This window comes from Chelon labrosus, assembly GCF_963514085.1.
Source record: "Chelon labrosus genome assembly, chromosome: 9".
Classification (NCBI taxonomy): Eukaryota; Metazoa; Chordata; class Actinopteri; order Mugiliformes; family Mugilidae; genus Chelon; species Chelon labrosus.
The window spans coordinates 16,665,611-16,690,216 of NC_140359.1; the positions used below are offsets into that span (position 1 = coordinate 16,665,611).

A 24,606-nucleotide genomic window follows, 5' to 3' on the forward strand; every position below is an offset into this window, starting at 1 on the left:
TCTTTCTTTCTCTCACACACAACTCAGATGAAGTACCTTCAAATATTATCATAACGGCGCACTATTCTGCATTAGGGTGATGAATTAGATCAGACTAACCTTTAACAACTGAAAGCATGCAACACATTACTGCAGTTACTGATATCAGCTTTTTTTTTTTTTTTTGCTATATTTTCACAGTGACACATAATGGTAACAGAACAGACTACTGACAGCCTTTTTAAAAGACTGGACGAGGCACTGAACAATATTGTGACACAATGTTAAACCTCACTGTGACATGAGGTGTCTGCACCTCTGTAAACTCTTCACAAACAGCTTGGTCACTCTGTTTCCTTCCCGTACAGTAAGGCTTGTAAAGTACAAAGATATTTGTATCTTCTTGTGTGTGGAATAAAGTTTTGTAAACCTTGATGACCTTAAACTATTGTCTAAACAGAGATTCACTTAACATTACAGTCTATTGACAGAGCTACAGTACAGTATCGTCCAGGGAACACAAATGTTTGTTTGCGAGAACATGGGATGGAATACGTCTTCTGTTTGCATGGATTTGGTTATAAGTTAAACGCATCATGAGCCTCACATTACCCGTACCAACTTCATAGTTAGCAATATCATGGGTTAATTATTAATACAGGAATTTTATTAATAGATAAATACTTTGAAAACCGAAGAGTTAACCATATCCCATGCGGTGGGACCACATAACAAGTACTGAAAAAGGCATAGCAATCACCACATAATTGACACTTTCAGATTTGGTTTTGGATATCTCTTCTTACATATTAGCTGCTAACACTGCAATTTCAACTTTACAGTTGAAACCAGATGTTTACATACACTGTGTTAAAAGACACATAAACCTTTTTTCCTCACTGTCTGAAGTTAAATCAAACTAAACCTCTCCTGTTCTAGGTCAGTTAGGATTACCAAAATTATTTCTATTTGCTAAATGCCACAATAATGAGAGAGAGAATTTCTTAGAGAATTTTTTATTACTTTCTTACTTTCTTGAGACTAAACATTTAGTTATAGAATGGAAAACACATCAGGAGCATCTCTAGTTAATAAGCACATGACATTATTATGTACCGTACATGGAAGCATAAGGTTTTGCAGTATGCTTAACTTGGAATATTTACTGAGAAAGGTGCGGCTAAAGAGGTGTTCACATCATTTGTCTTCTCTTGTTTCCAGGAGGGATGGACTAATCTGCCTGGTTACATAGCACATCGTCAAACATCCATGCACTTTAGGCTTTGTATTTGTGCAGTGAAATAGAACGTAGCAACAGTATATAGCTTGTGTATTATCTATAAAAGACTTGATGGGACATTATTGGCTAGGATTTTAGATTTAAAACAGTTATAAAACCCCTTATTAGCCTTCTGTATATGTCATGATATGGTTAATACTGAATCATTTTTGACACGTAATGTTTTTAAAATGTGGACTTTACAGTTGAAACCAGATGTTTACATACACTGTGTACACACAAACCTTTTTTCCTCACTGCCTGAAGTTAAATCAGACTAAACCTCTCCTGTTCTAGGTCAGTTAGGATTACTAAAATTATTTCTATTTGCTAAATGCCACAATAATGAGAGAGAGAATTTCTTAGAGACTTTCTTCAAAGTCAGAAGTTTACATACATTTCCTTAGTATTTTGGTAGCATTGCCTTTAAACTGTATGACTTGGGTCAAACGTTTTGGGTATCCTTCCACAGGCTTCTTGCAATAGTCTGCTGGAATTCTGGTCCATTCCTCCTGACAGAACTTGTGTAACTGAGTCAGGGTTGTAGGCCGCCTCGCTCGCACACGCTTTTTCAAATCTGCCCATAAATTTTCTATGGGATTGAGATCGGGGCTTTGTGGGGATTTTCCCATGATGTCAAACAAGGAAGCAGTGTGTTTGAGGTGTGGCATTAAAATACATCCACAGGTGTGCCTCCAGTTAACTCAAATGTTGTCTGTATCAGAAGATTCCAAGGCCATGACATCAGGGCTATCCTTCATTGTTTAAAGACATTGTAATTTTTGTGTATGTACACTTCTGACTTTGAAGAAAGTAATAAAAAAGATCTGTAAGAAATTCTCTCTCTCATTATTGTGGTATTTAGCAAAAAGAAATAATTTTTGTAATCCTAACTGGAACAGGAGTGGTTTAGTCTGATTTAACTTCAGACAGTGAGGAAAAAAGGTTTGTCTTTTAACACAGTGTATGTAAACATCTGGTTTCAACTGTATATTTGTTTTGTTTTATTTAAGATGTATTGAGAGGAGGCACATTATTACACATCTCACAAAAATAACTGCATAGAAAAATTTAAGGTTTAAAGGTGACAGAGAATGAAAAAACGTTTTTACCTTGTCTTAGTTGAATAACGGTAGTCTGCCCGCATTCACGAACATACGAAAAGTGCTAGACATTCTGAACATCTCCGTTTCATAGAAATTCCTCCTTTAGAAATGTCAGCCAGAAAATGGCCCAATCTGAACAACGGATACATATTACGTAAAATGCATCTCACTGCCCCCCCACTCTCATTCAATTCCCTCCCCTTCAAAATAATTTGCATACATCCGCCCTCTCGCCTCCAACGGGAAGTACATTGCAGCAGTGCTTGCGGAGTTCAAGGCGAAATGGCGAGTCGCGTTCCGAGGTGTGCTCTTCCAGGCTGTGCAAGTGGTGTGCAAACTTTCCATTACATTCCCACCGAAAGAAATGCACGAGATGCGTGGCTGCTGTTCATTTATAATCGGATTCCAACTACATTCAACCACAGACTGCTACTTCGTTTGTGAACGGCAGTCTATGGCGAAAGATAAATTATTTTCTGGTCCCGATCGACTTGTGCCTTGGATTATACATATGTTGTTTTTCAGAATAAAAAATGATTTTACATGTCAAGAATGTCACAGTTTGTCGCAAGATAGTTAAGTAAAACGCTATGGAAAATACGTAATTAAACGAACCACAAGTCCCGCATGCTGGCGCGTACAGAACCGACCAAAACTCCCTTCGGTAAGTAGAGGGGCGGGACTTCGGCTCTCTTGAGTGGCAGCAAATGCAGCCAATCAGCGTCAAGTGCTTGCATTTCATAATGAGGTTGCCAGTTAAGCCCGAAGGGGCGCCAAATAGGTGCAAAACCACGCGTTTAAAATCCCCCACCTTAATATAGCTTTCTGAGAGAGGTTTTTAGGAAGCTTCTAAGGCATTACAGACCCAACCAAAATTTTGTTGTCTGCATGTCACATCACAGATCAAGGATAAATACCCCGTTCAATCATTCTATGTCACCTTTAAGATAAGATAATCCTGTAATTTTTCCCATAGTTTCACCGATATTTAAGATAAAATAAATAAAAAGAGACTTAAACTGCTGTTTAATATTATACTTCAATGAAAAGGTTAAAATCATTGTTCTGAATCTGTTTAACTGGGCATGAAAAAGGAAAACCCGGTTTAGTTGGGTACGTGGTGTAGCAGTCAGTTGCAGGCTGCTGAGAAACTGAAACAGTTCATCGTCTGAATTTCAGGAAATGTTTTATGCTTTAACCAAACTTCCCATTGTACAAAGTTGCTTAATTTACAATTATTGTTTGTATGTAATTCTTTGGTGGGTTATTCAGTTGACTGACAGCATTCAGTGCCAATAGTGTTTCACAGTGTAAATGTAAAAATATGAAATGACGAGATACATTTTGATAGGCAACAGATTTAAATATGAAGTTCTAATCACTACTATTTCCCAGTTGCCTTGTTTAAAATCTACTTTACTAAATGTTCAGTTATAGAATGGAAAACACATTAGGAGCATCTGGAGTTAATAAGCACATGTCATTATTATCTACTGTACATGGAAACATAAGGTTTTGCAGTATGCTTAACTAAATAATAATAATAAAAAGAAAAATCGCAACAAAATCAGTAGGGATCCTGCGACGTCATTACATGAACCCCTAATAATACACCTTAAGTCAAAGTTCAAAATACCAGCTGGTCTGACACCATTCCAGTAACAGTTACGCAGTAACTGTCTGGGTAGAGATTATCAGGTTGTTCAGGTTCAGGTATGTGACTATTGCTTTACCGTAATTTCCTCCCAGTCTCTTTTGAAAATCAAACAGCAGGAAGGAACACAGACAAAGAGGTAGAGGACATTTGGATCAGATCATCTATTTACAAAATCTCAGGTAAGAAGCATTATAATAATAATAATGATAATTATTATTTCATGATTTATACCTGTATGTTGCTTAAATTTTATGATGTGATTTTGCTGCAGATTTTCCTTTAATTTAGTCGGATTTCATTTTATTTTCCACAATAAAATAAAACTCTTATTACATATCTGTGATGGTTCTCAGTCATCCAGATCATAGTGTGTTTAAAAAAAGATGAAACAAGAGTTTGTGGAGTTACATGAAGAGCCGTCACCACTCATCTAAGTAGAACTGAAGGAAATGCTTGGATGAGTAATGTCTTCAACAAAGTACAGTTGCTCCTGTCTCAGATTTGGTTTTGGATATCTCTTCTTACATATTAGCTGCTAACATTGCAATTTCAACTTTATATTTGTTTTGTTTTAATTAAGATGCATTGAGGGGAGGCACATTATTACACAAAAATAACTGCATAGAAAAATTTAAGGTTTAAGATAAATTAAGATAATCCTGTAATTTTTCCCACAGTTTCACCGATATTTAAGATAAAATAAATAAAAAGAGACTTAAACTGCTGTTTAATATTATAATTCAATGAAAAGGTTAAAATCATTGTTCTGAATCTGTTACTGGGCATGAAAAAGGAAAAACTGGTATAGTTGGGTACATGGTGTACCAGTCAGTTGCAGACTTTTGAGAAACTGAAACTTAAACCAGTTCATCAGCTGAATTTCAGGAAATGTTTTAAACTTTAACCAAACTTCCCATTGTACAACGTTGCTTGATTTTCAATTATTGTAAGTATGTAATTCTTTGGTGGGTTATTCAGTTGACTGACAGCATTCAGTGCCAATAGTGTTTCACAGTGTATAAAGAATATTACAGCTTGTCAATGTAAAAATATGAAATGACGAGATACATTTTGATAGGCAACAGACGAAAACATGAAGTTCTAATCACTACTATTTCCCAGTTGCCCTGTTTAAAATCTTTTAGTTAAAATCGTTTAGTTATAGAATGGAAAACACATCAGGAGCATCTTTAGTTAATAAGCACGTCATTATTATCTACTGTACATGGAAACATAAGGTTTTGCAGTATGCTTAACTTGGAATTTTACTTTACTGAGAAAGGTGCTGCTAAAGATATGAGGTGTTCATATCATTTGTCTTATCTTGTTTCCAGGAGGGATGGACTAATCTGCCTGGCTCCATAATAAGAGGAACTCGTCAACACATCGTCAAACATTACTCAATGCACTTTAAGCTTTAAACATGTGCAGTCAAGCAGAACGTAGCAACAGTATATAGCTTGTATATAAAATACATAAAGCAAAACTTGGTTGGTCATTATCCTCTCAAATAATGCGTTTACTGAAACAAGGTTGGCTGCTATTGAAGCTCATTGTTGTACTGGGATCCCTGTGGATGCTCAGTCAGGTGAAAACAGGCCCGAGTCCTGCTTACATGTTCAGGTACAGGTGGTTTGAGTATACAGATGGTGATGGCATCCCAGAGAAAGTGTGCAACTGTTCAGCAATCCTGCGGGGAGAGAAGGAAGCACTGGATCGTGCCAAATTACTGACCCTCACTAAAGAGTTCCGCAAGACTGTTCAGATCCCTGATGGGTATTATATAAATGCGACCCAAAACTGCAGGTGTGTTGCTCTAACCCACAGATTTCAGTTGGTGTGTAACTCTTAACCATAATTTAAATGTACATAAATTTGTGTATTTACAAACAGGAACTTCAAGTTGAGCAGAAAGTACTTAACAGTGCCATTAAGCAAGGAGGAAGAGGACTTTCCTCTGGCTTACTCTATGGTTGTACATCACAAGGTATGCACATTTTAAAATTAAAACGGTTTACTTCAATCACTAATTAGAGGAGCACACTATTGTTGTAGTGTCACGTCAGTGGTTAAAAAAATAAAGCAACTACCTTTAACAATGAGTGTATGAAACATAAAGAACAAGAACTGAAATCTCTCTTTTATTGTATGTCTTTAGGTGCAGAACTTTGAGCCACTACTACGAGCGATCTATGCTCCCCAAAATATTTACTGCGTCCATGTGGACAAAAAATCAGAGGCCTCAGTCGTTTCTGCCATCAAGGCCATTACGTCCTGTTTTCCAAATGTCTTCATGGTCAGCAAACCTGTGAGTATGGTCTATGCTGCCTGGCCACGCGTCCAGGCTGACCTTAACTGTATGGCTGATCTCTATAACACCACTACAAAATGGAAATACTTCATCAACGTCTGTGGCCAGGATTTCCCCCTGAAAACAAACTTGGAGATTGTAAGGATGTTGCGGTTGTTGAATGGTGGTAACAGCATGGAGTCAGAAACAATGGTCGAGGGGAAGAAGTGGAGGGTAAAACTAGCTCACCAGATAGTTAATGGGACAATCCAGGTACACCTTTTAGAGTGTGAATGGTTGTCTGTGAATGGTTGTCTGTCTCTCTGTGTTGGCCCTGCGATGGACTGGCGACCTGTCCAGGGTATACCCCCGCCTCTCGCCCAATGACAGCTGGGATAGGCTCCAGCAGACCCCCGTGACCCTTAACAGGAATAAGCGGGTACAGAAGATGAATGAATGAATGAAGTATATAACAATATTTAATTCATTGATTTTGCCATTGCCAAAGTTTTCTGACCTTAATGACCATAACCATCATATTAATTTATATCCCAACTGTCTCAGGGGACAGGAAAGAACAAGGAGCCACCTCCCTTCAACTTGCCCATTCTGTCAGGAAATGCCTACTTTGTGGCTAACCGAGGTTACATCCGTAGTGTGTTGGAAGACAACCGGATACATGCGCTGATTGAGTGGGCCAAAGACACCTACAGTCCTGATGAGTTCCTCTGGGCAACCATTCAGAGAATTCATGGTGTTCCTGGCTCAAAGAGGCCCCACCCTAAATACGACACGTCAGATATGAATTCAATTGCACGACTGGTGAAGTGGCAGTGACATGAGGGGCCACAGGATTCAGCGGATGCAGTGTACCCAAAGTGTCATGGCAACTATGTCAGGTCAGTATGTGTGTACGGTGCTGGAGACCTGCAATGGATGCTTGAGCAGCATCACCTCTTTGCCAATAAGTTTGACATAGACACAGATCCCATTGCTGTCTACTGCTTGGAGAGATATCTGAGACAAAAGGCGCTGGCTGAGGTACATTAGGTGGAGGTTTTACATGAATCAAAAGAAAATATTACTTTCTTACATGTATTCCTATAGCTAGATAGAGAGCTATAAATCTTGTATATTTTCATTGCAATGCAATTGCAATTACATGCAAATGTAATTGTTCCATTTGATAATTTCAATCATATAAACTGGGTCAAAAGCCCTGTAGTGTATGGATCTATTTCTCAAGAGCAGTAATACACTCCTCTGTGTTCCCGTAGTTCACCGTATAGGTAATGCGCATTGATAGGAGATGCTCTCTCTCCAACTTCATGCTCAGAAATAAAGCAGTGCGTGAACCGGTAGCTTTGTTTCTGTGTCTGTTATTTTGTAGATGTTGTAGTTACAAACACAACAGATTGGCGACGAGTACGAACCGTACTGGGAGTCATACATCGAAAGGATTTAGCTGTACTGTGTTGCAAATGGTGTGGAGGATGAGTTATATATCTTAAAACAAGTTGTATAGTTTCTATATTTTATTTTATGCGTAACAACACCAAAGCAAATTCCTTGTATGTACAAACATGCTTGGCAGTAAAGTCTTTTCTGATTCTGACTCTGATTCTGAGTTAAAAGTCCCCACACTCCTCAGCCTAATGGGTGCTAAAACTTACTATCTGCTACATAACTTAGCCCCCCAAAAGCGGGAGAGAGATGCCGTGGGCCTGAATTGTGGAAACTCATCCAGTTTTGTGACTTTAATAATGCTCTGCGTGATAGGCTGGTATTTGGCATACATAGCCGGAGCACACAGAAGGGACTTGTCAGAAAAAGACCATACACTGGAAAAAGCATTGTCTATTGCAGTGTCTATGGAGACAGCGGACAAAGATGCTCTGGAGCTGCAAAAAAAGGGCGTGGACAGTGGTTTGCATAAAATGTTGTTGAATGATAAAAATGCAAAATGCAACGCAAGTGTTACAGGTGTGGCAAAACCTCACATGATGCAAATGACTGCTGGTTTAAGGATAAAGCCTGCAGGAAATGTAACAAACCAGGACACAGAGAGAGAGCACAAAGAGAGAAGCCACCGCGTGCTAAAAAGTTCAAATATAAAGCCAAACATGTCCAGTATGTCACTTAAGGTGAAAGTGGATCAGAAACAGAGTAAAACAGAAATGGACTGGCTTCTTTAGAGTTACATAGCATAACTAAAGACGAAGACAGAGAAATAATCTGGCTCACTCCAGAAGTGTTAGGTGTCATATTAAAAATGAAGCTGGACACAGGATCAGCCGTATCTGTCATATCCAGTGCTGATCAAAAATGGCTTTCCCCTGACCTACTGCTGTTAAAGACCTCGGTGCAGCTCAAGACCTACACAGGTGAAAAGATGCGACCTAAAGATAAATTGAAGGTAAGAGTAACATATAAAGGCAACACACGGCAACTCAAACTGTATGTGTTGCAAATGGAGGACCACAACTTTTCTCCCGAGAATGGTTGAGGAAACTCGACTGGCACTCCTTTAAAGCGCTACATATGTCACCAGCAGACAGCTCACCAGCAGTGCAACACAGAGACTGGAGGGAAAAGTTGTCAAAGATTGACTTGGCAAATGGAGGTTGAGGAGTCAAGCAGGAAGTTCCTCCCAAAAGGACTGTTTCAGTACAACAGGCTTGTTTTTGGTGTTTCATCAGCTGCAGCGATCTGGCAAAGCGTGCTGGATCAAGTGCTCCAAGACATTCCAGGTACACAATGTTACCTCGACGACATCATCGTGACAGGCAAGAATGATGAGGAGCACCTTGAAAATCTCAGTAAAGTGATCACCTGGCTGAGTGAGTACGGCCTGCATGCTAAATGAAGCAAGTGTGAGTTTTTCAGGATTGAAATTGCATACTGTGGACACGTTATTGACAAGCATGGCTTACACAAGTCACACACTGTAAATTTTAACAAGTTGAGTTTACTTAAAGAAATTTAGGAAACTGATTACCTTGGGAAAAGTAAGTAAACAAACTTAATTGTGTGAAGTGTGAAATTATTATATTTAAATGAGATGTACTTATTTTTGAAGTTGTAAGAACTTAATGTATCTCAGTACAGTTAAATTCAAATCAAGTTGTGCAACTCAAATACTTTGTATCACGTTAAATTAATATATTCTGCCAAAACAAGTGAACATCACTTGAAATTAGGTATCTTAGTGTAATCCACTTCAATAAAGTTGACCAAAACTCAATAAAGATAAGTCACATTAACTTAACATACTGTGCCAAAGTAAGTGAGCAGTACTTAATTTTAAATAAATGCACTTAACATACCTTAGTTTAGCTAACTTAAAAATGGCATTACAAACATGTTTTTTTATTTCAGTATCTGTAAACAACATCAATAATAATCAACATGCTGTTCATTCGGAAACTTGTCTAGAAAGATAGCAAGGTCAAGTTTCCCTCTTCCAGTAGACACTTACAGGAGAACAATAAATTAGACTAAAAGAGACAGTGACCACCTATTGTAATGTGTAATGTTGAAGTATTTGGGATTAGCAACCTGCCCATTGAGATGTTACAAATTATTTATCATTGTTATTATTCGTCATCATATTTTATATTTAAATCTTTTTGTACAGTCTGAATCTGTTTTGGAAACACCAAACAGTTGTCTATATTCTATAAGACAATACTAAAAAACATTTGTCACATTTAGCATCATTTCTTTAACAAAGGTTTTTGTAATAATTTTGCAACGGTGAATTAAACTAAGACACAAAAATAAACATGAAATAAAAATTACTAAGAGTGACAATACCGTCTCGGAAGGATTTTGGTCCAGTCTACTGAGAAAGCTTCTTATCAGCGAAGCAGTAGTGAGGGAGGAGGTGTACTGGGACGAAAAGCTGTGGTACCAGATAACTGTCGCCGACAGTTATCTGGTATCTGGTGGCCAGTACAGTCTTGGTGACCGAGGGTAGCCTACCTCTCTTCTAACTGCCACCAACTTCACTGTCACAGACACCACCTAAGGTAGACTATATGGAAAAAAATTAAAAATAAACATAAAAAATGTATTAAATCAGTACAATTTTAACAGTCATGTGTTACCACATTCTCATGTCCTTCATATCTCAGCAAGATTAAATGATGAATGATTAGTGTATTAAAACAGACAGTGTCTTTGAAAAACTCCTTATTCAGACAAAATGTATTTACTGGGTAAAGTCACTAATCTGTGCCAGGCGTCAGCATTTATCAAAATACTGTCGTTATAAATAAGTGTAAAAATTACTGAGTGTAATGTATGGTTGTGGCGGCTATGATAACATGATATTTATGTGGACTGGCCCGACTGCTCCAGCGCTTCACTCTGACTGTATTTCCCTTTCTCTACTGGGTCAGTTATGACCGCTGTCTGGAGCAGCCCGAGAAGAAGCGCTCAGTTTGAATGTTGTGTCTACAAACTGTAACGAACAAACCTTAACTTATATTACACACACACCGTCTGGACTGACTTTGGCTAATGTTTACGTCCCAGCACGAGCATGACTGCACCCTGACACACTTGTAAATTCTGCTGCGTGGAACTGAAGCACGGAGCCGGAGCCGCCGCCCATATAGCCTTTTAAAATAACTGGTTAACTCATACAGCTAAATTAGCAGCGTGTCGTAATCCAGCAGCTAACAGACAGGAACCGGCGGAGACATGTTAAATATTAACACTACACTGGGGCTCATCCTACGGAAGCATATTGCTGCCACACTGTAGAAAAAAAAAGGCTCAATATTATGTAATTACATGAAAGTTTCTTGTTATAACATGATATTTTTCACGTTTTAACATGATAAGTATCACGTTATTACATGACATGATAATATTTCATGATAATATTTGATAATTTCATGATAATATTTTCACGTTATAACGTTATAACGTGAAAATATCATATCTTGAAATAACATGATATTTTCACGTTATAACATGAAAATATCATTATCATGAAATAACGTGATAATTTCATGTAATAACGTGATAATTTCATGAAATAACGTGATACTTATCTTGTTAAAACGTGAAAAATATCATGTTATAACAAGAAACTTTCATGTAATTACATAATATTGAGCCTTTTTTTTTTTCTACAGTGTGGCAGCAATACTCTTCCGTATCATCCAGACAGAGTCAAAGCACTTTTAATCAGATTCGCTAATGTTGAACTGCTGCTAACGTCTGCTCTGTGAACACGCACAGACACACACAAGCTAACATGCCAACAGAAAGTCGGAAAGTCAGAGATGTCGGCTTTCTTCAAACAACTCTCATTCCAAACATTAAATTATATTGACGAGATTACAAACAAAAGCTTTAAACTTACCGAAATCAACGTTAGTGCCAGGTACACGGCTTTGACCTCTTGTGTTTGAATGAGTTTGGCGCTAGTGGTAGATGTGCGCTAACCGAAAATGGACATGCGCACTGGGCTGCACAGCTCTTAAGTCTCATACCACAAACCATGCTACACACTCAGAAAAACTAAGCTCATATAATTTAATGAAACAAGGAAAGGCTATAAAAAGTGCAGAAAACTCGGTGAGAGAAAGTAAACTTAAAAAACTAGTATGAATTAAGTTAAATGCACTATTTCATCATAAGTCAGGACATTGTTTGCATTTACAGTGCAGGAGAAAATCGAAGCTGTGCTTCAGGCACCAAGACCAGAGAACGTTTCTCATCTGAAGTCATATTCAGGCCATGTCAATTACAAATTCCTCCCAAACCTTGCCACGGTGATGCACCCACTGAATGCACTACAGCAGGTTGGAACAAAATGGGAGTGGACCAAGGAACGTGAGAAAGCGTTCAACGAAACAAAAAGACTGATAACGTCAGATGAACTACTCACTACGACCCGACACGACCCATCAGACTGGCATGCAATGCTAGCCCTTACGGGATTGGTGCTGTATTGTCATACGTTATGAAAAATGGATGTGAACGCCCTATTGCATATGCTTCAAGGTCACTGACAAGTGCTGAGCGTAATTGCGTGCAGATAGACCGTGAGGCCCTCAGTCTGGTATGGGGTGTCAAAAAGTTTCACCACTACCTCTTTGGGCGACAGTTTACACTTGTTACAGATCACCAACCCCTCGTGTCGATCTTCTATCCTCGAAAGGGGATTCCAGTGACGTCAGCAGCCTACCTTGAGCACTGGGCACTGGGAGCCCACAGTTATGACGTTGAATTCAGGGACAAAACAACACTGCAATGCTGACAGCTTGTCGCATCTACCATTGCCAATATTAGAGGAAAAAAAGTCGGCTTCCCTGGACCCAGTGGAGGTGTTCCATACAGCAGTGGTGGACGAGCTGCCTGTAACAAATGCTGAAATTCAAAGACAAACAAAGACTGACCCCAAATTGTCAAAGATCTATGAAATTACAATGCAAGGCTGGCCAGCACACGGTAATTCCATGTTTCAATAGTTTTCAGTCAGGCATGACCAACTCTCAGTATGTCAAGGAACCTTCGTGTGGATGCCGTGTTGTAGTTCCATCAAAACTACGCACCAGATTATTGGAGACTCTCCATGAAGGACATCTGTGCATGGTTAAGATGAAGAGTCTAACCCGTAGCTACGCCTGGTGGCCGGGTATAGATAAGCAAATCAAACCAAAAGCTGCCCAGGCTGCCACAAAGGGCAGAATGAGCCTCCACATGCACCTCTTCATCCGTGGGAGTGGCCATCTGCCCCCCTGGCAAAGAGTTCATATTGATTTCGCAGGGCCATTCATGAACTCCATGTTTCTGATTGCAGTTGATGCCCACTCCAAGCGGCCAGAGGTGATACAGATGAAGTCAACCACATCTGAAAAGACAATAACTGCTCTGAGGTCCATTTTCTCCCGAAATGGCCTACCTGAACAAATTGTAAGCACCAATGGCCCACAATTTACGTCAGAAATTCTGAGTTTTGTCTGTTCACAAGAAGAAATGACATCAAATATTTCAAATCAGCACCTCATCATCCAGCAAAAAATGGATTAGCTGAAAGATTTGTCCAAACTTTCAAGAAGTCCATTAAGGCTATGGAGAGGGAGGACAAGTCACTTGAGCACAAAGTTGATAGTTTCTTTAATGGCTACCGAAACTCAGTTCTTGCCACAACAAACCAAACCCCTGTCATGTTGTTCATGAACAGAAATCTAAGCTCTCACATAGATCTTCTGAAACCTGACCTGCGAAGTCAAGGGCAAAACTAACAGTTCAGCCACTGACTACCAAGGTGACAAGTGGACACCTGGTAAGATAGCCACGAGAACAGGGCCCTTTATGTACACAGTGGATGTGGGAGAGCCGGGCACCTGGAGACATCATGTGGATCAGATCCTGAATGCACAGCCCAAGGCCAAAGCCTCTCCATTAACAGAAAAGCCTCCCAGTGGTATCAGGACACGAACAAAGACATAACTCGTACATCAGACACTCTTGCCCCTGATACGAGGCCTACTACCATTGAGGCTACTCCACAAGTCCAGAGGCGTTATCCTAACAGGCACAGAATGCCCCAGACAAGACTGGACTTGTAATGTTCATATGGACTGTTATAAACTGTTGAAACGTAACCCAAATGAAACAGAACAGTTGTCTTGAACTGTTTTGTACTGTTAAATCAGTTAAAAAAACAAACAAACAGGTTTTGTTAATTGCATGTAGTAGACAATGTTGTTAATAAGGAAATGTGAACACTTTCTAACCTGTGCCCTATCTTTGTAACACACTATTTTTCCTTTCCACTCCCAAACAATCTTTCTTTCTCTTACACACAACTCAGATAAAATATTGTTAAATATTATCATAACAGTGGACAATTCTGCATTTGGGTGAGGAATTCGATCAGACTAACCTTTAACAACTGAAAGCATGCAACACATTACTGCAGTTACTGATATCAGCTTGTTTGTTTGTTTTTTTTTTGCTATATTTTCACAGTAACACATAATGATAACAGAACAGACTACTGATAGCCTTTTTTAAAGACTGGAGGAGGCACTGAACAATATTGTGACACAATGTTAAACCTCACTGTGACAGGAGGCGTCTGCACCTCTGTTAACTCTTCACAAACAGCTTGGTCACTCTGTTTCCTTCCTGTACAGTAAGGCTTGTAAAGTACAAAGATATTTGTATCTTTTTGTGTGTGGAATAAAGTTTTGTAAACTTTTATGACCTTAAATTATTGTCTAAATAGAGATTCACTTAATGTTACAGAGCTACAGTACAGTATCGTCCAGAGAACACAAATGTTTATTTGCGAGAACATGGGATGGAATACGTCTTCTGTTTGCATGTATTTGGATATAAGTTAAACGCGTCATGAGCCTCACATTACCCTTACCAACTTTATAGTTAGCAATATCATGGGTTAATTATTAATTTATGCATTTTATTAATACATAAATACATTGAAAACCGAAGAGTTAACCATATCCTATGTGATGGGACCACATAACAAGTATTGAAAAAGGCATAGTACGCAATCACTACATAATAATGCATAACATTGTACATACAACATTCTAGTTGCTCTTCCATTTTAACATAGCCTTATTTGTTATCTCTTTCTCTGGTAAAATTCACAATGCTGATAATCATGACCTGTGCTTTCCTCATTAATAAACTTAATGATTCAAAGGTCAGTCTGGTTCGTTCGTAACTTATTCCGGTGTATGATGAAACAAACCACAAGAGGGCGACATGAGGCCAGTCGTTCACTAAACCACCAACTTTCCAGACCAAAACTAAATCCCAAGAACAAATAATTCATTAATTAATTTTCTGTAACTGCTTGTCCTCTAAAGAGTTGCAGGAGAACGTATAATAATAATGAACAATCATAACAACAACTACATCAACAACAATAATAATAATAATAATAATAATACCCCTTAAGTCAGTAAGTTCAAAATACCGGTTACTCTGACACCACTCCAATAACAGTTACACACTAAATATAAAGGTAGAGATTGTCATGCAAGGCAAGTCATGCATTAGCAGATTATTTAAACAGTTTGTATGAATATGCAAAGAATTTGTTAAAACGTTTGCTTTTTCTTCAGTTCTTACACCCAATTTGGCAATGTTCAGGTTCAGGTGCGTGATTAATGTTTTACCTTGAAAAAGTTCCGCCCATTCTCACCTGAAAAGGAAAGTGAGTAGATCACTATTATCAAACAGCAGGAAGGAACAGAGACAGAGATGTATAGAGGAGATTTGGATCAGATCATCTATTTACAAAATCTCAGGTAAGAAGCATTACAATAATAATAATAATGACTATTATTATTTCATGATTTATGCCCGTATGTTTCTTAAATTTTATGATGTGATTTTGGAGCAGATTTTCCTTAATTTAGTCGGATTTCATTTTATTTTCAACAATAAAATAAAACTCTTTTATTACATGTCCGTGATGGTTCCCAGTCATCCAGGTCATAGTGTGCTCAGAACAAGCTGAAACAAGAGTTTGTAGAGTTACATGAAGAGCCGTCACCACTCATCTAAGTAGAACTGAAGGAAATGCTTGGATGAGTAACGTCTTCAACAAAGTACAGTTGCTCCTGTTTCAGATTTGGTTTTGGATATCTCTTCTTACATATTAGCTGCTAACATTGCAATTTCAACTGTATATTTGTTTTGTTTTATTTAAGATGCATTGAGGGGAGGCACATTATTACACATCTTACAAAAATAACTGAAAAGAAAACCTTTAGGTTGTTAAGATAAGATAGTCCTTTAATTTTTCCCAGCATTTTCCCAGCATTCAGAGCCAATAGTGTTTCACAGTGTATAATGAATATTACAGCTTGTCAATGTAAAAATATCAAATGACGAGACACATTGTGATAGGCAACAAACGGAAACATGAAGTTCTAATCAGTACAATTTCCCAGTTGCCTTGTTTAAAATCTACTCGGCTAAACGTTTAGTTATAGAATGGAAAACACATTAGGAGCATCTGGAGTTAATAATAATAGTTTTATTAATAAATAAATAAAAAACATTTCATTATTATCTACTGTACATGGAAACATAAGGTTTTGCAGTATGCTTAACTTTGAATATTTACTGAAAAAGGTGCGGTTAAAGATATGAGGTGTTCATATCATTTGTCTTATCTCGTTTCCAGGAGGGATGGACTAAACTGCCTGGCTCCATAAAGAGAGGAACTTGTCAGCACATCGTCAAACATTAGTCCATGCACTTTAGGCTTTGTACATGTGCAGTGAAGTAGAACGTGGCAACAGGATATAGCTTGTATATTATCTATAAAAGACTTGATGGGTCATTATTGGCTAGGATATTAGATTTAAAACAATTATAAAACCCCTTATTAGCCTTCTGTACATGTCATGATATGGTTAATATTGGATCATTTTTGACACGTAATGTTTCTAAAATGTAAATAAGTTGTTAAGAAAGAATTGCAAAGAGTAATATAAGTTCAGCTAGACAATATTCATAAATACCACAGTAAAGTCATTGTTGTTGAACTCTTCCTCTCAAATAATGCGTTTACTGAAAAAGGGTTGGCTGCTATTGAAGCTCATTGTTGTACTGGGATCCCTGTGGATGCTGTTTCTACTCAGTCAGTGGAAAACAGGGCAGAGTCCTGCTTACATGTTCAGGTACAGGTGGTTTGAGTATACAGATGATGGTGGCATCCCAGAGAAAGTGTGCAACTGTTCAGCAATCCTGCAGGGAGAGAAGGAAGCACTGGAGCGTGCCAAATTACTGACCCTCACTAAAGAGTTCCGCAAGACCATTCAGATCCCTGATGAGTATTATATAAATGCGGCCCAAGACTGCAGGTGTGTTGCTCTAACCCACAGATTTCAGTTGGTGTGTAACTCTAAACCATAATTTAAATGTACATAAATTTGTGTATTTACAAACAGGAACTTCAAGTTAAGCAGAAAATACTTAACAGTGCCATTAAGCAAGGAGGAAGAGGACTTTCCTCTGGCTTACTCTATGGTTGTACATCACAAGGTATGCACATTCTGAAACAAAAACACTTTACTTCAATCACTAATTAGAGGAGCACACTATTGTTGTAGTGTCCTGAAAGTGGTTAAAAAAAATAAAGTAACTACCTTTAACAACGAGTGTATGAAACATAAAGAACAAGAATTGAAATCTCTCTTTTATTGTATGTCTTTAGGTGCAGAACTTTGAGCGACTACTACGAGCGATCTATGCTCCCCAAAATATTTATTGTGTCCACGTGGACAAAAAATCTGAGGCCTCAGTCGTTTCTGCCATCGAGGCCATTACGTCCTGTTTTCCAAATGTCTTCATGGTCAGCAAGCCTGTGAGTGTGGTCTATGCTGCCTGGCCACGCGTCCAGGCTGACCTTAACTGTATGGCTGATCTCTATAAGACCACTACAAAATGGAAATACTTCATCAACGTCTGTGGCCTGGATTTCCCCCTGAAAACAAACTTGGAGATTGTAAGGATGTTGCGGTTGTTGAATGGTGGTAACAGCATGGAGTCAGAAACAATGGTCGAGGGGAAGAAGTGGAGGGTAAAACAAGCTCACCAGATAGTTAATGGGACAATCCAGGTACACCTTTTAGAGTTTATTTATAACCTGTTATATAACAATATTTAATTCAATGATTTTGCCATTGAACGTTTTCTGACCTTAATGACCATAACCATCATATTAATTTACATCCCAACTGTTTCAGGGGACAGGAAAGAACAAGGAGCCACCTCCCTTCAACTTGCCCATTCTGTCAGGAAATGCCTACTTTGTGGCTAACCGAGGTTACATCCGTAGTGTGTTGGAAGACAACCGGATACATGCGCTGATTGAGTGGGCCAAAGACACCTACAGTCCTGATGAGTTCCTCTGGGCAACCATTCAGAGAATTCATGGTGTTCCTGGCTCAAAGAGGCCCCACCCTAAATACGACACGTCGGATATGAATTCAATTGCACGGCTGGTGAAGTGGCCGTGGCATGAGGGGCCACAGGATTCAGTGGATGCAGTGTACCCAAAGTGTCATGGCAACTATGTCAGATCAGTATGTGTGTACGGTGCTGGAGACCTGCAGTGGATGCTTGAGCAGCATCACCTCTTTGCCAATAAGTTTGACATAGACACAGATCCCATTGCTGTCTACTGCTTGGAGAGATATCTGAGACAAAAGGCGCTGGCTGAGGCATATTAGGTGGAGGTTTTCCTGAATCAAAACAAAATATTATTGTCTCATATAGGGGTGTAACGATACACAAAAATCAGGTTTGATGCTTACCAGGGTTTTGAGGTCACCGTTTGTTTCATTTTCGGTACAGTATGGGAACAAAATGCAAAACCTAAATTTGTTTGTTGTTTATTTGCATGTTTATTATTTGTAAACCAACAATTTATTCTAACATTGTAGAAAATATGAAAGTAAAATAATAAATACATTACTATTGCAAAATTATGCCTGGTAATAAGTTAAATAAAATATTCTCAAATAAACAAAAAATATATGAAATATTACCAAAACAATTTTCTCACAGCTTGTCAACAGCTTTTACGTCAGCTGCGTTTACACTAAGTTTATTTTTTATTTATTTATTTATTTTCTTGTAGCAGTGACATTCACTCAGGTGGTGCGTTTCAGGTGAATTACTATGTTTGTCGTGTAAAACCAAATGTGTTAAATGAACACATTTAATAGAATATTATTTAACCAGGAAGCCGAAGTGTTCCCAAGCAGGAGACTTTAGCGACAAGGGAGGGTCATGAAGCTCCGGTTTATCGCTCGCGGTAGCCATGACGAACACGGGCTGCACGTGAAGCTGCAGACGGAAAATAAACACACACAACTTCCGTTCTGTGAACTCACCCGCATACAGCCCTGTACCAAACCGAACGTCTTGTAACGAAACGGTTCAATACAATCACATGTATCGTCACACCCCTAGTCTTACATGTATTCCTAGGTAATTTAAAGTGATATATTTAAATCTTGTTTATTTTCGTTGCAAAGTAATGAGGAAAATTCAAATGTAATTGTTCCATTTGATAATATCAGTCATATAACCTGGGTCAAAAGCCCAATAAATGTCCTTTGAGCCTTTTATTTGAAAACAGCATCTCATCACACTCTAGTTTTTGGTTTTGGCTGTGCATATGCGCAAAAATCCTGCAGCATATACCATTGCAGTTTGTGAAGAACAACTGGTTGGAAGACTGTCTACCTTCCAGTAAAACAGTATACCCCCAAACTTCAAAAGGTTAATGTAACCCAGAAGAAGAACAGAGAAACAGTGTTCAAACATTATATACGGACAGAAGGCAAATTATTAAATTGTTGTCTACAGTGGTTTCATATTTGATCATTTGTATTCACATTCAGATCAAAAAGTATTTTGTAACAAACATGTACAAATAAGGAAACGCAAACAAAAATAGACAATATTGTGACACAATGTTAAACCTCACTGTGACAGGAGGCGTCTGCACCTCTGTAAACTCTTCACAAACAGCTTGGTCACTCTGTTTCCCGCCTGTACAGTAAGGCTTCTATATATATGTTTGTGTATATTTTAATTGTGTTTTATTTTAACAATTTTGTACAGTGACTTTGAGTGTCCTGAAATGCACCCATAAATAAAATTTATTATTATTATTATTAATATTACTACAAAGATGTTTGCATCTTTTTGTGTGTGGAATAAAGTTTTGTAAACCTTGATGACCTTAAATTATTGTCTAAATAGAGATTCACTTAACATTACAGTCTATTGACAGAGCTACAGTACAGTATCGTCCAGGGAACACAAATGTTTATTTGTGAGAACATGGGACGGAATACGTCTTCTATTTTACCCACATCGCCCTTACCAACTTTATAGTTAGCAATATCATGGGTTAATTATAAATACATGAATTTTATTAATACATAAATTCTTTGAAAACCGAAGAGTTAACCACGGTGGGACCACATAACAAGTAGTGGAAAAGGTACAGTACACAATCGCTACCTAATAATGCATAACATTGTACATACAACATTGTAGTTGCTCTTCCATTTTAACATAGCCTTATTTGTTATCTCTTTCTCTGGTAAAATTCACAGTGCTGATAATCATGACCTGTGCTTTCCTCATTAATAAACTTAATGATTCAAAGGTCAGTCTGGTTTGTTTGTAACTTATTTTGGTGTAAGATGAAACAAACCACGAGGGCGACATGAGGCCAGTCGTTCACTAAACCACCGACTTTCCAGACCAAAAATAAATCCCAAGAAAGAATAATTCATTCATTCATTCATTTTCTGTAACTGCTTGTCCTCTAAAGAGTTGCAGGAGAATGTATAATAATAATGAACAATCATAACAACAACAACATCAACAACAACAATAATAATAATAATAATAATAATAATAATAATAATAATACCCCTTAAGTCAAAGTTCAAAATACCAGTTACTCTGACACCACTCCAATAACAGTTACACACTAAATATAAAGGTAGAGATTTTCATGCAAGGCAAGTCATGCATTAGCAGATTATTTAAACAGTTTGTATGAGTATGCAAAGAATTTGTTAAAACGTTTGATTTTTCTTCAGTTCTTACACCCAATTTGGCAATGTTCAGGTTCAGGTGCGTGATTAATGTTTTACTTCGAAAAGGTTCCGCCCATTCTCACCTGAAAAGGAAAGTGAGTAGATCACTATTATCAAACAGCAGGAAGGAACACAGACAGAGATGTATAGAGGAGATTTGGATCAGATCATCTATTTACAAAATCTCAGGTAAGAAGCATTATAATAATAATAATAACAATTATTTTGTCATGATTTATACCTGTATGTTGCTTAAATTTTATGATGATTTTGGAGCAGATTTTCCTTAATTTAGTCGGATTTCATTTTATTTCAACAATAAAATAAAACTCTCTTATTACATGTCTGTGATGGTTCTCAGTCATCCAGGTCATAGTGTGTTCAAAAAAAAAAAAGCTGAAACAAGAGCTTGTAGAGTTACATGAAGAGCCGTCACCACTCATCTAAGTAGAACTAAAGGGAATGCTTGGATGAGGAATGTCTTCAACACAGTACAGTTGCTCCTGTTCTTCCTGTTTTTTTTTTATTTTTTATTTTTTCTATATATATCTTCTTACATATTAGCTGCTAACATTGCAATTTCAACTTTATATTTGTTTTGTTTTATTTAAGATGCGTTGAGGGAAGGCACATTAATACACATTACACAAGAATAACTACAAAGAAAAATTTAAGGTTGTTAAGATGAGATAAGATAGTCCTTTAATTTTTCCCAGCATTTTCCCAGCCTTCAGAGCCAATAGTGTTTCACAGTGTATAATGAATATTACAGCTTGTCAATGTAAAAATATCAAATGACGAGACACATTGTGATAGGCAACAGACGGAAACATGAAGTTCTAATCAGTACTATTTCTCTGCTGCCTTGTTTAAAATCTACTCAACTAAACGTTTATAGAAACACATCAGGAGCATCTGGAGTTAATAAGCACATGTCATTATGATCTACTGTACATGGAAACATAAGGTTTTGCAGTATGCTTATTTTTGAATATTTACTGAAAAAGGTGCGGCTAAAGATATAAGGTGTTCATATCATTTGTTTCCAGGAGGGATGGACTAATCTGCCTGGCTCCATAATAAGAGGAACTTGTCAGCACATCGTCAAACATTACTCCATGCACTTTAGGCTTTGTACGTGTGCAGTGAAGCAGAACGTAGCAACGGTGTGTATAGCTTCTATATTATCTATAAAATTCATAAAGCAAGACTTGATTGGTCATTATTGGCTAGGATTTTAGATTCAAAAAAGTTATAAAACCCCTTCTTAGCCTTCTGTATATGTCATGATATGGTAAATACTGAATGAATGAGTTGTTACGAAAGAATTGCAAAGAGCAATATAAGGTCAGCGACACTACATTCATAAATACCACAGTAGTCATTGTTGTTGAACTCTTCCTCTCAAATAATGCGTTTACTGAAAAGAGATAGGCAACTATTGAAGCTCATTGTTGTACTGGGATCACTGTTGATGCTGTTGCTACTCAGTCAGTGGAAAACAGGCCAGAGTCCTGTTTACATGTTCAGGTACAGGTGGTTTGAGTATACAGATGATGATGGCATCCCAGAGAAAGTGTGCAACTGTTCAGCAATCCTGCGGGGAGAGAAGGAAGCACTGGAGCGTGCCAAATTACTGGCCCTCACTAAAGAGTTCCGCAAGACCGTTCAGATCCCTGATGAGTATTATATAAATGTGACCCAAAACTGCAGGTGTGTTGCTCTAACCCACAGATTTCAGTTGGTGTGTAACTCTAAACCATAATTTAAATGTACATAAATTTGTGTATTTGCAAACAGGAACTTCAAGTTAAGAAGAAAATACTTAACAGTGCCATTAAGCAAGGAGGAAGAGGACTTTCCTCTGGCTTACTCTATGGTTGTACATCACAAGGTATGCACATTCTAAAATTAAAACGCTTCACTTCAATCACTAATTAGAGGAGCACACTATTGTCGTAGTGTCCTGTTAGTGGTTAAAAAAATAAAGCAACTACCTTTAACAATGAGTGTATGAAACATAAAGAACAAGAATTGAAATCTCTCTTTTATTGTATGCCTTTAGGTGCAGAACTTTGAGCGACTACTACGAGTGATCTATGCTCCCCAAAATATTTATTGTGTCCATGTGGACAAAAAATCAGAGGCCTCAGTCGTTTCTGCCATCAAGGCCATTACGTCCTGTTTTCCAAATGTCTTCATGGTCAGCAAGCCTGTGAGTGTGGTCTATGCTGCCTGGCCACGCGTCCAGGCTGACCTTAACTGTATGGCTGATCTCTATAACACCACTACAAAATGGAAATACTTCATCAATGTCTGTGGCCAGGATTTCCCCCTGAAAACAAACTTGGAGATTGTAAGGATGTTGCGGTTGTTGAATGGTGGTAACAGCATGGAGTCAGAAACTATGATCGAAGCGAAGAAGTGGAGGGTAAAACTAGCTCACCAGATAGTTAATGGAACAATCCAGGTACACCTTTTAGAGTTTATTTATAACCTATTATATAACAATATTTAATTCATTGATTTTGCCATTGCCAAAGTTTTCTGACCTTAATGACCATAACCATCATATTAAATTACATCCCAACTGTCTCAGGGGACAGGAAAGAACAAGGAGCCACCTCCCTTCAACTTGCCCATTCTGTCAGGAAATGCCTACTTTGTGGCTAACCGAGGTTACATCCGTAGTGTGTTGGAAGACAACCGGATACATGCGCTGATTGAGTGGGCCAAAGACACCTACAGTCCTGATGAGTTCCTCTGGGCAACCATTCAGCGAATTCATGGTGTTCCTGGCTCAAAGAGGCCCCACCCTAAATATGACACGTCAGATATGAATTCAATTGCACGGCTGGTGAAGTGGCAGTGGCATGAGGGGTCATATGATCCACTGGGTGCAGTGTACCCAAAGTGTCATGGCAACTATGTCAGGTCAGTATGTGTGTACGGTGCTGGAGATCTGCAGTGGATGCTTGAGCAGCATCACCTCTTTGCCAATAAGTTTGACATAGACACAGATCCCATTGCTGTCCACTGCTTGGAGAGATATCTGAGACAAAAGGCGCTGGCTGAGGCATATTAGGTGGAGGTTTTCCTGAATCAAAAATATTATTGTCTTAAATGTCTTCCTACAGGTAATTTACAGTGATACACTTAACTCTTGAGTAAAACACAAATGTAATTGTTCCATTTGATAATTTCAGTCATATAACCTGGGTCAAAACCCCAACGTCCTTTCAGGTTTTGATTTGAAAACAGCATCTCATCACACTCTAGTGTTTGGTTTTGGTTGTGCATATGCAGAAAAATTCTGCAGCATATACCATTGCAGTTTGTGAAGGAACAGTATACCCCCAAACTTCAAAAGGTTAATGTGTCTCTTAAATTACTCTTAACCCAGAAGAAGAACAGAGAAACAGCGCTCAAACATTATATGTAGACAGACAGCAAATTATAAAATTATATTTAATCATTTGTATTCACGTTCACATTAAAAAGTATTTATAAGTGATTTCTGTCAAAATTGACGAATTCATTCTATTTTATAAAAAGAAGGAAAAAAGACTTGTTGGGAGGAACACATCTTTATTGAAGTGACTCATTTTACATATTTTACAACAAATAAATACTATGCCAGCCACAAACAAACATAT

The 24,606-nt window shown here is 38.0% G+C and overlaps 2 protein-coding genes and 1 pseudogene across 6 annotated transcripts; all 3 read left to right on the top strand.

Annotated features, from left to right (window-relative positions):
* The first annotated feature begins 33 nt into the window (after positions 1-33).
* LOC311493415 (beta-1,3-galactosyl-O-glycosyl-glycoprotein beta-1,6-N-acetylglucosaminyltransferase-like) lies at positions 34-10,179 on the top strand (annotated as a pseudogene). Its single transcript, XR_014699956.1, has 4 exons — positions 34-5,827; positions 5,915-6,008; positions 6,180-6,584; positions 6,876-10,179. The product of XR_014699956.1 is annotated as a beta-1,3-galactosyl-O-glycosyl-glycoprotein beta-1,6-N-acetylglucosaminyltransferase-like (transcript).
* Positions 10,180-10,248: 69 nt separating this feature from the next.
* On the top strand, positions 10,249-20,074 carry LOC311493411 (beta-1,3-galactosyl-O-glycosyl-glycoprotein beta-1,6-N-acetylglucosaminyltransferase-like). 4 transcript variants are annotated; one of them, XM_084552058.1, is made up of 5 exons: positions 10,249-10,342; positions 13,132-17,185; positions 17,273-17,366; positions 17,539-17,943; positions 18,071-20,074. In XM_084552058.1, the coding sequence occupies exons 2-5, from the start codon at positions 16,884-16,886 to the stop codon at positions 18,554-18,556; spliced, it is 1,287 nt and encodes a 428-aa protein (XP_084408184.1). In that variant the 5' UTR covers positions 10,249-10,342; positions 13,132-16,883; the 3' UTR covers positions 18,557-20,074. The 4 variants fall into 4 exon arrangements, with proteins under 4 accessions (XP_084408184.1, XP_084408183.1, XP_084408185.1 ...); XM_084552057.1 differs by having other exon boundaries at positions 10,263-10,342; positions 11,991-17,185; XM_084552059.1 differs by having other exon boundaries at positions 10,282-10,342; positions 16,504-17,185.
* A 1,438-nt stretch (positions 20,075-21,512) lies between these two features.
* Positions 21,513-24,087, top strand: LOC311493414 (beta-1,3-galactosyl-O-glycosyl-glycoprotein beta-1,6-N-acetylglucosaminyltransferase-like). Its single transcript, XM_084552063.1, has 4 exons — positions 21,513-22,663; positions 22,751-22,844; positions 23,016-23,420; positions 23,550-24,087. The coding sequence occupies exons 1-4, from the start codon at positions 22,362-22,364 to the stop codon at positions 24,033-24,035; spliced, it is 1,287 nt and encodes a 428-aa protein (XP_084408189.1). The 5' UTR covers positions 21,513-22,361; the 3' UTR covers positions 24,036-24,087.
* Positions 24,088-24,606: the final 519 nt, after the last annotated feature.